Source organism: Neopsephotus bourkii, unplaced genomic scaffold, assembly GCF_033783945.1.
Source record: "Neopsephotus bourkii isolate Nb327-2 ecotype Australia unplaced genomic scaffold, CSIRO-AGI_Nbou_v1 NB_1433, whole genome shotgun sequence".
NCBI lineage: Eukaryota > Metazoa > Chordata > Aves > Psittaciformes > Psittacidae > Neopsephotus > Neopsephotus bourkii.
The window spans coordinates 3,278,855-3,293,471 of NW_026901910.1; the positions used below are offsets into that span (position 1 = coordinate 3,278,855).

The 14,617-nt window shown below is 44.3% G+C and overlaps 1 protein-coding gene across 1 annotated transcript in view; it reads left to right on the forward strand.

Annotated features, from left to right (window-relative positions):
- Positions 1–14,617, forward strand: part of CLMP (CXADR like membrane protein) — a 34,753-nt gene that overhangs the window by 16,475 nt on the left and 3,661 nt on the right. Inside the window, exons 2-5 of the mRNA XM_061368492.1 lie at positions 12,110–12,267; positions 12,945–13,146; positions 13,942–14,106; positions 14,426–14,548. Coding sequence (XP_061224476.1) covers positions 12,110–12,267; positions 12,945–13,146; positions 13,942–14,106; positions 14,426–14,548 — 648 coding nt within the window. The remainder of the gene's footprint in view (positions 1–12,109; positions 12,268–12,944; positions 13,147–13,941; positions 14,107–14,425; positions 14,549–14,617) is intronic.

Here is a 14,617-nt window from a genome sequence, read left to right on the forward strand (position 1 = left end):
ACGCAAGATAAAGTACTAACAAGGTACAGTTGAGATGCTTTGATGGCAGGTTTGCAGAGGTGCTGAAGACATGTAGCTGTGCATGCCCTCAGTGAAGGGTATGAGGGTGAAGAGCAGCTTGGGGAGGCAAAGGAAGACCAGAGGTGCTCTGTGTATACAGTGGGGTTTATGTAGCCTTCCTTCTGACTGAAAATGCCTTCTTAAAGCAGGGGGAAGAAGCTGTGTCAGCTCCTATTAAAGCAAATGGGTTTTCCTAAAGAAGCCAAACCCACGAGTATTGCAGGGAAGAGCCAAGTATTTGGCGGCTTTTTGTGGTGTTTCTGGCTTAAGAACATGGGGAATTTTTGAAGACAAAATTAACCCATTGGAACGCTCAATTACAGGAATAGAAGAAGTGGATTTCAACTTGCAGGAAAGCATCCTTTGTGGCTTTTGAAGGTATGGCACCTCCCTGCGAACCTGGGTTTATATGCATCTCCAGGATCATGAATAGGGTATGGGGACTAAGGAAGCCAACTAGGGGGTTTGGCTTCAGTTCCCCAAATCTGAGCCTTGCTGGATAATGTACGGTGCAAATATTGGCTTTGCCTTATTTTTGTCCCTTTTTTGTGCCACTTTATGTGGTCAGGTAATGATTTAGTGATTTTCTGGCACTTAGATACAGATGTCAGTGTTGTCTGAGTAAATACAGTGGAAAACCCCAATGTTGAACAGATCTTTCTCTGTAAGTTCAGGCAATCAAAAACCAGTATTGGGTGATGTTTTCCTCCATTATATGGAGAGAAATAAAAGCTGGTACTGGAGACAGCTGTGGCCTGCTCACAGATACTGTCAGCAAGAAAAGAGGTTGAATCCATCAAATAAATGCTGTGCTTGGTTATCCCCATGGACCACACATGCTGGGCTTTAATGTAAATGTGGCTGCCAGATGGCTGCCAGACATTACAATGGGCTTAATCACTGAAGACCCCACCACCCTGATCCAGCAGCTGTGTACACAGTTTGTCTTACGGTGGCTGAAGCCAAACTGGTGTTTAGGAGCATCTCTGTACCCAAGATAGTGGGAGAGGAGCATTGAATGCTTCTTTCTGCACAGCCTAACGCTGCACTGAAGCGGGAAGGCTTTAGGGAGTGGGATTTGAGTCTCATGGGTCCTTCCTGCTCTAAGACTTCAAGCTTGTCACGGAACAGCACAAAGCAGAAGGCATTTCTGGAGGTTTGTGGCTCAAAAGCAGTGTCAGTTTGCATCAGGCTGCTCAGGATTTTAGCCAGTCCAGTTCTGAATAGCTCTAAGGATGCTGATTCAACAGTCTATGAGCCTCTGTTCCAGTGGATGACTGTTCTCATAGTGTGTTTTTTCCCTACTATCTGACCATTATTTTCCCCTTTTCAGGACTTGTCCATTGTCTCATCCACTCGTTGTGTACCTCTGAGAAATCTGGCTTCTCTACAATCTTCTTGTTCCCTATGTAAGTTTTACATATGCATCCCTGAGGCATGCAGGCTTTCTTACATAGACTGGAAAGGACAGAAATGAGGTGCAGAGAAGCTGCAGCTTGTCCAGGAAACCTTAGCTCTGCATGAGGGCTTGAGGTCCTTTTCTGCTTGAGCTTTCCTATTGGGAATCTTAGATGAATTCCCTGACAACTCCTCACTGCCAAGGTCTCCCAAATAATTCAGTAGAAATCTTTCTTCCATCATTTGTCAGACTACAGACCCACCGAGACCTTTGTTTCCATGCAATGCCTGTATCCCTGCACTAGCTCTGGAGTCCTTGTATCCTGTTCCTTATATCCTTTCCCCTTTGCATTAAAAATGCATGAGGCTCTGCAGGACAAAAAGGTGAGTGTGAACCAGCAATAATGTGCCTTTGTAGGAAGGAAGGCTAAAGCAGTTCTGATAAATGAGGTATTGGGAGTTTATGGTTGGTGCTACAGATTTTGCTTGTTGTCCTCAACAGCAGTTTTAGGAGTGGCTTTGAAAGATGATGCACACACATTGTGATCCCAGTAAAGTCCAAAATACAGCTCTTCACAAGATAGGAATAAGTTGGTTGGACCTCTTGGATAAACTGAATATAAGGGTGGAAGTCCTGAGTCCTCGAGCTGGTCATGTGTGCTCCCCATTCCTCCTAGGCTTAATTCTGTATACTTCACCTGACCTTTATAGTATGTTTCTTGAGAAGATGCCTGACCTTTTCACATCTCATTAGCAGACTGGTTCAACTGTTGCCTGAATCCCATCTTTACCCTGCTCCAAACCCCTCTTCCAGCTCAGCATCTTGGAAACACCGTGCTTGCTCACCAGAGCTCGGTGATGTACTGTACTCTCAGACAGGGCTCCTTGCTGTTGGAATGCTGATACCCAGTGCCTGTTTTTACAAAGGGCTTGGCCTCTCTAGTCTTACTCCGGGCATCCTCACTTCAGGAAAGGGACAAGTGCCAGAGGAGAACTAGATTGCTCTTTTGAGCAAAGGTCACAGGCATCTTTGGCAGGCATGATGCTTGCATGTTCCCATTCAGGGTTTCTCCTGGCAATGGCCCTAGGCTTTTGCAGACTTTGTTGCTTTGCAGAGCCCTTGATATTTCCAAACATGCAAAATATATGTAACGAGCATTGCAGCCCTGTGGTAAATAGGGAAGGAGCTGCCTCCCTGCTGATCTCATTCCTATTGCAGAGACAGTTTGATGTGACCATTAGAAATGACGTGGTTCAGTGTGGTTCAGCCCTGATAAGTTGTGAGCTCTTTAAGTCTGCTATAGTACCCCTCCATGTTGTCCCCCCAGCAATCTGCAGGTTTTATTTAGCTCAAGTAATACTGAAGCTTTGTTTTAGTCTTTCCACCTGTATGTTTGCAAGCCAGTTAAAATTGGGTTTGAAAGCCAGTGTTTTGAGTGTGTTTCTATTTCTGAGGGATCTGCTTTCTGTTTTAGTCCTTATGCCTCTTCCAAGCACCCTAGATGGTAACTTAATTGATGCTTTGAGCCTTTAAAACTAGGGCTTGGATATATCTACACTAAGATAGAAAAAGAAACAAACCAGATTTATAAGTAGACAGTTGGAAAATTGATAAACATGTTTTTCTATGGGGTTTTAAATGTTCTAGAACATTCGCAGAAGCAAGTATTTGAGTAATTCCTCATTTTCTTATGTTGTTTCTTGGGTTGCTACACTCGATTGGTTAACTTTATTGTATAGCCATGTCCTTTTTAGGATTGGAGGCTCTTGTCGAGTGGAATGGATCCAGAAGTTGGAATTGCTCACACACACTGCAGTCCTGTGGGTAGTGGAATCCTCCTCAGACTTTACCATCTCTGGCTATTATCAGTGCATGAGAATGCCTTAGTTTCATCAACTTAGGTTCAGCTGTGCTGAAGAAATAAATACAGGAGTCTGTAATGCCTTATATTGTGTTAAACAACACTTCCTTATTCCCTGTGTCTGACTTTGCAGTCCCTTCCTTCACTTTAGACTCGCTTGCAGCAGCTGTGCAGTGTTGCTGTCAGCTGGAATAGCTGTTGTGCTCCACTTTGGGAAGCTGTGCCTCTGCAGGGAGAGTGCTTTCCAAAGCCTGCTTGTCTCACGGTCAATACAAGTTCTCACGAGTATAGTATTCACTCCAGTTTTCGGCTTGTAAATGTTACTGAGAAGCTCAGGATCGTTTTGAGCAAGATCCGACCTTCTTGAGTACAATGTGAACTAAAAAGCGGTGTCTAGAGGTTTGGTGGATTGTCAGTGTGATGCCAGCTTCCTAAACTGCAGCTGGGTGTCTCTTCCAGCATTTCCACTGGGGTTTGCATTCCTCGGTAATCCCCACTTGCTCAGTTTGTAGCTCTGATTCAGAAAGTGGGATTTACAAAGCTCCGCCTCTACTCATCCGAGACCTTAGTGTACATGTCCAGATGCCACAACTCCTAGTAACAGTAGGGAAGCAAACAGAAGATGATGGATCTTTTCTCAGTTTTCTTGCAGCTGGTGCACTGTTGTGCCAAACTCGAGGAAAGAGGCAGGTTGGGATTTGAATCATAGTGATAAGAACCTGACCCTCCTCCTTTTTATTCCTTCTGGCTCATAATGAAGCCAGTCCAAGGGTAAGGATTACAAGCATCATGTTCCTTCTATTCTCTAACCTCTGATGGGTTCAGTAAACATGAAGTAATTGATTGTAACTACTATAGCATTGGTGAGAAACAGGCTGCAGGCAGCATCTGTAATCACAGCTCCTCCAGAGTTAAGCTGCTGTTGTTCCTGGTCTTGTGCTTACACCAAGGGCTGCACCTTGTATTCATCCCAGAAGTGTTGCAGACTTTAATGTCTTCACAAAGTCTTTCACAAGACTGAAAGGGGTGATGGGGAGGAGCTGCTGCTGCTGTTCTTTTTCTGCCCTAGGGTAGGCTCTAGCTGAGGCTTTGAGATTGAGTGAACATGAGAAGTGACAGAGTGCTAATACATTAGACATTCATTTTGTACCATATTAGTAGTGCTTGTAGTGGATAAGTGAGATGTCATACCGTGTTATGTGCAATTATGAGTACACAATTGAGCATCTCACCGAGGTAACATGGATGTGCTGAACAGGGACTGAAGTCTGTACCTTAAAACTATATCAAACTGGGCTGAACATTAAAGGAAGATGGAGAAAGGCATCAAGTTTACCTGTGTCTTCTGAGTTTCCTGGTACCTCTTTTGGCAAGCTTAAACCAAGCTGAATTTCTATAACAAAGAGTAGCAGAAAAGCACAATCAGTGCAGGGCTTTCTGGTTAACATCTTATACTTTGATGATAAGGGGGAAAAATCCGGGAGTCCTCAGTACAAGAATGGCTTTATTAAGCATATTAATCAGCTTAAATCTCCTGTCTCCCCAGTTTTCACAGTTACCTCAGCCTATGCAATCTGCTCCTTGGATTTTGGAATTGGTGAGGAAAGATCTAATGGAAAACACTGTTTTGATAACAGTTTTGTTGCTGTCTCTTCTGGTTTGTGTTCTGGATTCTGCTCGGTGTCTGCCCTGGGCACATAACTTCATTTCTGCGTGCTTTCATTTCTGTGTCTGTGAACTGACAGCAACAATAGGCTCACTGGAAGGCTGAGGCCGAAGCATGCTCCTCAGACAGAGGATGCCCTGGAAATTATTACTGAAACCATCTTCTCATGCTTTCAAGCCTCATCTGAACCCAGGCAAAGGAGTGAATTTGCTGATGTTTAGGGGTGGAATGACTTGTTCTCTTGCTTTTCTCAGTTCAAAGCTGCGTAAGGTACACAAAGCAGCCCAGAGATGGTTGAAGAGAAAGGGAGCATCTGACAGCCATAGGTGCTTCAGCCCCCAAGGAATCTGATACGTACTGACAAGGTCTCTGTTCAGATCTAATCCACACAGCTTGAAATCACCAGCTCATTACTGAGAGGCTTAGTTGAGCTGTTGCTGTAAACAGAAGGCACCTGGACCGTTTTACTGATACAAATGCCTGGATTAAAGGCTAAGGAATTTCACACATCCCTCTGTGCACACACTCTGTGAACCATTAAATAGGAAGATGCAGTTCTGATGCCTTGTCTTCTGTTCTCTGGTCTCCAGGGATGTAAACTCAGAATCTCCTTCTTGCACCTGATTTGAAAATGCACTGAGAAAAAGGAGAGCTACAGTACATAGGCAAAGTTCTTAATGGTGTTTTCAGTGGCAGAATTTGGCTGCTTGAGTTTAGGAATGTATAGGCAAGACCCTTAGATGGCATGTGGCTGCTGGGTACTGCATGATTAGACTTTCATCTATCTTTAATAGAGAAATGCTGAGTTTTCCCCAGGGAATACTACATCATTGCTGCTGGGGCTGCTTGTGAGATTCAGATTTGCACTGGATGGACCACTGCATGTGTGCCTATGTGCAGTGTGAAGACATTGCACATTTAAACACACATCATGTGCACTGCTGCTGTGCTGGTAACAGCTATCCCAGAGATCATTTCCCTGCTTCACCCAATCCTGCCTGGGGAAGGATTGGTGCCCATGCTTCTGCAGCTGTTGATGTCTTTGTTGGTAGAAGCCTGTGTATCACCAGCCAAATTGCAGCCCTCTCCTGCACTCTTGCTTACTTGCTGCAAATCTAAAACTCGGATGCTTTGCTTTGTGAAATGAGTTTTCTGCTCTCCTTGGGCCTTCCTAACTCATCTACAGTTGCAATTCCAAACGCCTCGCGTCACCACTTGGAAACTCAGAAGCATGCAGGACTCTTCCCCTTTGCTTTCTGTTTCAACAGCCTCCTCAGACCTCAGCCCCACGCACATGTGGTTCCCATTAGAGAACCTCTGCAATGCTATGTGCGTACGGACGGGGATAGGCTGCCCTCTGATTTGAACACAGGCAGCCTGTTCCTGTGGGAGCTGACTGCTAGCTCACATGTTTCTTATTTGAGATGCTTTTGCTTCACCACCACATTCCTCAAATCAAAGGGAGGCGGAGGGGAGCAAGCAGGCTGCAGGCAGCATGCGCTGGGGGCCAGGTCTTGGTCACTTGGAGCACTCAAGCTCTCGGGAGAAGGTGACATTTGGCCTTTCTGTCTCTGCCAGCCAAGGAACACAGAAAGCAGATGTCCCAGGGGGCTGAGTTAATTATCCTTAGGAGACTCGAGCCACCCCCATTCCTCCTCCCTTGTGCAAAGAATGCAGAAGAGCTGTCTGTAAGGAGACACCATTTCATGTTTGTTTTGGCTTAAAATGCTGTCAGCGTAAGGGCTAGTTGGGGCTGTTCGGGCTAGTGTGGTCTGAGGGTGGCGACCTCTTGGGTTCTCCTTACAGCTCTGGAATAAACCAACATAGCTATCCGCTGTCTTTGTTTATCCACACTGGAGACAGGGGAACAGAGTGAAAGGGGAGATAAAAGCCTTAATGTGCATGTGTCTGTCATCATTACTGAGCAGTAATGATGGAGGGAATGTTTGGTTTCTTAATAGCTTAATTTTGTGGCCTACTGAGCTTTAAATATTTAACTGTAGAACTAGTGTCTTTAGCTGACTTGAGTTTCCAAGTCATTGAAGCATCCCAAAGTTTCACTCAGTGTAATTCTCTGGCCATAAAAGTAATTGTCAACCTCCTATTTCAGCATGTGGAATTCTATATTGCCTTATTAAAAATGCTCAGATTTTGCTTATTATGACTGTAATGACCACTGGACAGTGTGTGTGGGGCAGGCTTTTGGATTTCCATAAACTTCCCTCAAGGTTGGAGCACAATCAAACCCCAACAGATGTGAAACGTCTTAAATTCCTGGCATGAAGGAGTGGTTCAAAGTTGCGACACCACAGAGTGTCCTGGGCTGCTTGGGTCTTAACTCTCCAACAGATTATTCTCGTCTATATCTAATAGAGACACACTGTTTTCAAATACTTGAGGGGAATGAATGCTTTTTAGCACAAGATGAAGCGAGTCAAATGTGCAGTTAAAGGAACACTCCAAGCCTGAATAATTCTCTATTTACTCTCTTTGGGCCCATTTAAACTGTTTAAGCCTTTCTCAGAAGGACCCCATTTTCACCTAGCAGAATCGCACTGATGTGAAAGTAATGTGTTAAAAGTATCCCAAGAAGGACTGGAAATGAGACCACAATGATGGTTACACTGGAGAACTTGTCTGTAGGGGACTGCTCTCCTTTCAGACGAGCTATGATGTGCCTTGACAACAGCGGCCATTCACTGTTCCCATCACACCTGCACCCAGGGAACACTTTGATATTAATGAGCAAAAGCAGATAGAGCACCTATCACAGGTGACATGGAAATCATCCAGACAGTGCCATGAACTGTATGTGTGTGGATATCATTGAAATTCCTGCTTTTGCTGTTATATGGAAGGTTTTCCTGGGCAGCTGATTTCTTTCCTGAGTTGTTTCCCTTTGGTGCTAGTACAGGATGTCTCGAGCTGCAGGAAAATTACAGGTTGCGTTTGTGTAATGTCTCTTCATTGGCCACCAGTGCTTGAAATAGCCTGTTGCAAATGTCATCTTTGATTAAAAAGCCACAATAAGCTACAAAAAGTGCAGCTAAAGGTTTAACTTCACAGATGCTCTGGAACCTGAAGTGTCTCAAGGCCCATTTTGGATAGTCGCATCTTTAAATGAAGTTAGTATAGTCTGGGCCAAGCATCATTATGGATTTCTTGTATCTTTGGTTCTCTGAATCTTTTCTAGGCTGTTCCTCCTAATTCCAGCGGTTAAGTTATATAGCACCACTTACTACTTTTTAAACAGTATAATCTATATTTAGCATTGCTCCCTAATTCAAACCTTGTTCTGAACCTAATGAAAGATTTAAGTCTGGCAGCTCTTTAGCTTTTAGCACATGAATTTGCCTACAAATAAAGATGTCAGCAAAGCATTTATTTTTACTTTGATTCTGCTTGTATGCCTATGTATATTTGATGTTGGTATATATGTACATTTGTGCGTATACATATACTTATTGGATAGGCATGACAATCAACTGAGCTTCCCAATCTGCATGTGAAAGCGTGGGTGATCATGTTAAGGATTCAGACATTCATTCATACTACTTTGAATAGATCACAACATGTGGTAAGGCCAGATCCACAGTCCCAATCTGCTCAGCACTTGCTGCATTGCACAGGCGATGGCTCCTTCGCTCTACATCCATTTCGAAAGGCTGACTCTTACAATATAAGTCTGAAATCAGGAGGCTTTTAATGTTGAAATGGTTCTAGGAAATACTTTGACACCTTTGCATGAGAAAGATGCAGGATATTCCACATTCTTTTGTTTAAAATCTGTTATGGCCTGTTATTGAGAGGGGCAAAAAATCCCTTTGTGTGCCCTGGCTCGATCTGTGCCCTTCCTCTAATATATCTGTGCTCACACTGTTTGGGTACTGTGGTGTTGTTTGAAATGCTTCTTGCTCTGTTTCTTGGATACTTAAAACACCAGTGAGGGATGGAAAACAATGATCTTTGTCCCTTCTCTGCAGGGTGTTGGGTGAGTTATTGTCCTCTGAACAATAGAGAGAACACTTAAACATGTTACAGTGGTCTCTTTGCCCCAAATACAGAACGTGGAGTTGCCTGTGGTGTGCCAGCAAGCCTGCTGCTGTGCACGTTTATTCCTCTCAGGCCCACGGCCAGTGCTTTCAAAATGCTGCAGTTGCAATAAGCTTAGTGTGCCTGCTCCGCTGGGAAAACAAAGCAGGCTCCTGAAGCCGTGAGCTGCAGGCTGAAGAAGGCCTGAGTAAAGCTGAGCGAAGCAGTTCTAGTGTTGCTCTTTGCATCATCAATTGCTGTACACAGGATGTGGAAGGGAAAGAGGTGTTTTGGGGTAAAGAACTGTGGAGCCTGCATGCATGTGGCATTAGTGAGCGAGGATCTTGGATCCCACTTGTGGGAAAACCATCTATTGTCTGCTGGAGCCGGTCCTTAGGCATTAGTCTGGGTAGGATCTGCCCTCGTGTGGAAAGAGACAGAGCCGGTTGTGCACCCAGGAGCAAGCTTTGCGAGACCTGGCCAACACATGGAGGTGGTTGCTGCTGTCAGGGGCTGCCCATAAGCAGCCAAACACTCCTTTAGTACTTATATGAATGAAACTTAAACTGAAGGGGATAATGAACAGTAAAAACACTATGAGAAAAATCTTACTTCTCATCTACACAAACACAAGAGGATTTCAAAAGGCTTTTATTCTCCAGGGAATAATAAAGCATTTAAATTAACCTAGGAGGGACTTGGATATGTTTTCTGATTCTTTCTCTTCTCTGAGGTGTACATTGTAAATTCCAGCACATCCCTAAAGCTAAAATAGATAAAAAATCCTGTTTAGAACCCTGCAGAACTTTGACTTCTCTCTGATTTTGTGGCCTTTAATAAAGATCTAATAAGGACTAAAGGGGTATGTATGCGTTTTTATAGTCAGACATGTCTTGGGAAAGTATGCAGTGTGTGTGACAATCTGGTTATTGGTTCAAAGGGGAATCAGCTCCTAATTATCTCTGATTGCATCTACCTTTGGAAAACCAATCCCTGGATGTCTCCCTCATTTTACTTCCATTTAGAAGGTTATTTTATAGGCAGAGGGCTCTTTCTCAAACCCAGAACATGTTTGCTGTGGGTAACAAGAACCATACCAAGGTGAGAGCTCTCTTAAAAACAGTCTGTCCATAAACTCAGTCTATCCGAGCCAGACAGGAATGAAAATGACGCTTGTTATACTCCCACAAGGTGATTTCTAATCATGATCAAAGCTTTTAATGTAAAATTACACTTTAAAATGTAGAGCACCACGAAACCTCAGTGCTGTGCGGGCACAGGGCTTTGAAAGCGCTGCAAATGGGATGGGAACGCTCACTTCTGAGGTGCTTAAATTAAACTTATTGATCAGCCATGTAGAGAGTGTCAGCGTGTTAATGAAGGCAGCCTGCAGCAAAGCGGGCTGTAGAAGAAAGCAGGCGCTCATCCTAGGCAGAATGTATAATTGTATTTGGCAGATGGAGCTTTGAGACTAGTGAGTCCAGGGCTAAACTGCATTAGTTTTCCCTTTAAAGAAAGCAGCTAATGTGGCTACAAAGCTTTAACTGTCACCTAGTTGTGCAGAGATCCCTGGAGTAGAGGACAACTCAATCCTTTGCAGAACTCCACCTCATATGCGTGTGTGCACACAGTAGTGATAACTTCCACAGACGTGCTTGGCAAGTATTGATTACACATTAGAAGGTTAGGAGCTGAAGGGTGGTCATGTTAATTCAGATCTGATTGGGAGCAGGAGCAGACTGTATCTTCTATAACAAAGCTAGTCCTGAAGAAGGAGAAAAAGCTGAGGAACTGTCTCACTAAATGTAATTGTTCATCCCCCCATGAACCTTCACTGTTTAAATACAAGTATAGGAGCAAATCAGCCTATGTAAGCAGAGCTGCTCACGCTCTTGCCGGTAATCTTGCTATGTAATCACAGCATTGTGTGTTCAGTCACACATGTGACTCCCTAGTGCTGCCAGCTCTCCCAGTGTTCATCAGGTTCATAGTCCAAGAGCACGATAGTTCATCTCACTTCATTCCATGGAGGGGGAAGTGGTTTTAGGCTTCCTTTTTGCACAGTGAAACTTAAGAACAACCCAACCGCGCTCTGAAGATTCATACACAGCAGATATCTGGCGTTTGTGCCCCAGAAATCCCTGTGGAAACCTGGTTGGAAAATGTATTTGGTGTTATAGCAGACCTGGGGGATCCCTGTCCTAAATGCCTTTAATTTCCCACACCTCTCATCCTTTGGGTGAGTTTTAACTGAGTGTGAGTGTGTTCCCAAATTGGGGAAGGGCAAAGGGTCAATCCCTGATTTTGGTCAGTTTTAGCAGGGATGCAGTATAGAATGAAACCGAGTTTCACAATGACTAAAGCAGTGCTGGTTAACCATCGTGTGCCTTGTCTTCTGGTACAGGTTTTAGGGAGATAACGTGCTTTTTGGGTGTTCGTGGTGAACATTTCAAAGGCTTTGCTTCCCTCTAGTGTTTCAGATTGGCAATTTCCCCCTTTTTTCCTCTCAATTTTAAACCCTGGCAAACCATTTTTGACAAGTTCCGGGTTTTTTTTAATGTTGCTATTCAAAGACACTTCACTGGCCTACTTGTGTCGTGCTTTTCTTAATCTTATCACTCTTGTTCCCAGCCTGGGCTCTTATTTCCAGTGCTGAAATGCATGCAATGAGCAGCATCCTAGGTAAGCGAAAGGGGCTCCAAGCCTTATCAGATTGACCATGGGAAAAAAACCATGGGCTCTGAAGGCCTTCTGGGTGGAAATACTGCTTATGAATTAAGGTAATAAAAGGTGAAGGCAAAACCAAGGAAGTTATGTGAAATTTTGGGTGCATAGAGGAGGTGGGTGTGACTTTAGCATTGACAGCTCTGGAGTGTGAAGCCATCTGTTCTTCATGCTTAAATATTAGTGTGAAACTGCCTGCCTGTGTATCTATAGATGTCCCCTTTAATCAGCTGCAATCTGTCCAGGCAGCTAAGCTGTTGGGTTTTCTACGAAGCAAATGAGGAATGATCCAGCTAAACCTACGCTAGCAGCACTTGTCAGTGCAGAGCTGCATGGTTAATCCCGGCCTCTGACCACTGCCTTTCAGCTTCCTGCTCTGTTTGGCTGTCCAAGGCTCAGACTGAATTCAAGAGAGTGGCTGAAGAGAACGTGACTTTGCCCTGTCACCACCGCCTGGGGCTCCTGGAGCAAGGCAGCCTGGATATTGAGTGGCTGCTGCACATCTCCGAAACAGTACAGAAAGCGGTAGGTTCAGCACCGGCTGGGAAAACCATCTTCTTTCTGCATTGACATCAATAGCAGCCATCGATTTAAAGTGATTTCTGTGATGATCTTTGCAGGTTGCTCTGATGAGGTAGCGTGAGAAAATACAGCAGGTTTGAGAGAGGTTTATAGCATATAAAAGTTGATACTCACATACGCTGCATTGTGTCACAATCAAGTTTAACACTGCTTTATAATCGCTTATCACTGGATAAACTTCAGGATCACCCTTCAGATTTTCATATATGACCTTGGAATTCAAGGCTCAGTTTTTGAAACCTGGTTTCCAGAAAAAAACGTAGAGTTTAATACCTACAAAAATCAGGTCTGCAGTAACTTAAATTAGCTAGCCAAAACCAGCCAAGACTAAAGCCTGTTTTCATATGTTGTGACATGCGCTGACATCTATTTTGACACCAGTATAAATGCTGCAATATAGATCTCTAGCATAAATGCACTTTATACATCAGTCTCAGACTTGAAATGATGCTTTGCTTTCCCAGCCTGCCATAGGCTTCCTATGTGACCCTTCTTCACCATGCAGAACCTTAGTCTGCAGCTCATGGACATGCACTGATTTGTTGTCCATATGAATGTAAGATTACAACTGGTTGTATATGTGACACACAGGCACAACAGTGACTCTCTCTGTTCCTCAGGTGATCACTTACTCTGGGGGCCGCGTGTATGATGACCTGAATGAGGAACAGAAAGGGCGCGTTTCCTTCACATCAAACTTCCTCGCTGGAGATGCATCCTTACAGATCATATCCCTGCAGTCCAGTGATGCGGGGAAGTACATTTGTAAGGTTAAGAATGCTGGGCAGTACGAATGGGCTCGCATCACCCTGAAGGTTGTAGGTAAGCACATTGCATTGCTCTGCCAAGGAAGAAAAAATTGCTAGCCTCATTTCCTGGGCAGAGATTTATTTCAGCAGGGTATAAATACACAAAGATGTGTCATGATCAGGTTCCACGGTCCAGCTCCATGTCTGCCTTTGCATTTTTTGGCACAGAACAGGACACAGGAAGAGCCTAAAGAACTGTTTTGAGGCAAGTGTAATTGCCTTCAAAATCATATGAACTGTTCTTACCGAATTACCTCCATGACCTCATCTGCTGACCATCTATGATCAAGCTGATATTCTAGCTTAGCTGGTGATACAGATCTCCCGCTGAAGACTGTAGGTTCATGTCCCAGGACCCCAAACCAATCCAAGTCAGTGGAGGTGACAAATAAGCTGCTGGGGTTAGCGTTTCCTGTGGAAGAAGTGCTGTGGCCTGCCAAATGCTGTGGGGAGAAGGAAGAAATGGAGAAGTAGGGGGAGGGAAAGGATATTCTCTAAATAGCACCTAGAATAGGAGCACAATGATACCGCTCCACTGAGGCAAGTATCCATGAGGCAAACTGCCCCAGACTATTATAAGGAATATATGGAATATACATGTCATTTCTATATCTGAGCCAGCCAGCTTTACTTCTTAGACTATGAAGTTGCACACAGTTGCAGTTAAAGTCCCCTAACAAACAGCAGCGATGTAATTCCTTAATGCATACCAGAGAAGCTGCTTAAGTGACGTACTTTGCCAAAGAAAGGCTTTCCACTAAGGAAACAGCCTGATGCATTTGCATGACTTGTCTTTTGTCCCTTCTAGAAAAGCCTTCCAAGCCCAAGTGCTGGCTAGAAGGGGAGCTGTTGGAAGGCAAGGAACTGTCCTTGCAGTGCCGCTCTGCCTCTGGCACTGCACCCATCTCCTACCGATGGCAGCGCATAAATGAGGAAGACAGAGCTGAGCATCTCCCACCTACATCGAGAGTCAGTAAGTCAGATCACTTCCTCTTAGGGCTCTAGGTACACTCAAAGCCACGTAACCACCCGCATGTACGTGCTCACATGCCTGCTTTTTAAATGGGGATCCCTTGGTGGCAGTGAGAGCAATGATATAACAGTGATCATGCTACTGCAGCTGGACAAGGAAGTGCATGTAGGAGATTTAGTGTTCTGCTGAAGGCTGACAAATGATCTTTTGTGAGACATCATTGATTGTTCTTAAACTGATTTGACCTGGAAGCTCAGTCTGTGCTTCTGTTAAGCTTTCCTAGTCTTTATTAATCCCAGTGTTGTTTTTCCTGTTTCAGACATTTCTAATCCTGGGCAAGTCCTACTGAAGAATCTTACACAGATGAGCACAGGGTTATACCAATGCATTGCCACCAATGAGGCTGGACAAGAAACCTGTGTTGTTCAGGTGACAGTGCAGCGTAAGTGTTGGCACATAACTAGTATTTGCACCACAGTTTGAGCAATGCTGCTTCACATCTGTCCCATCT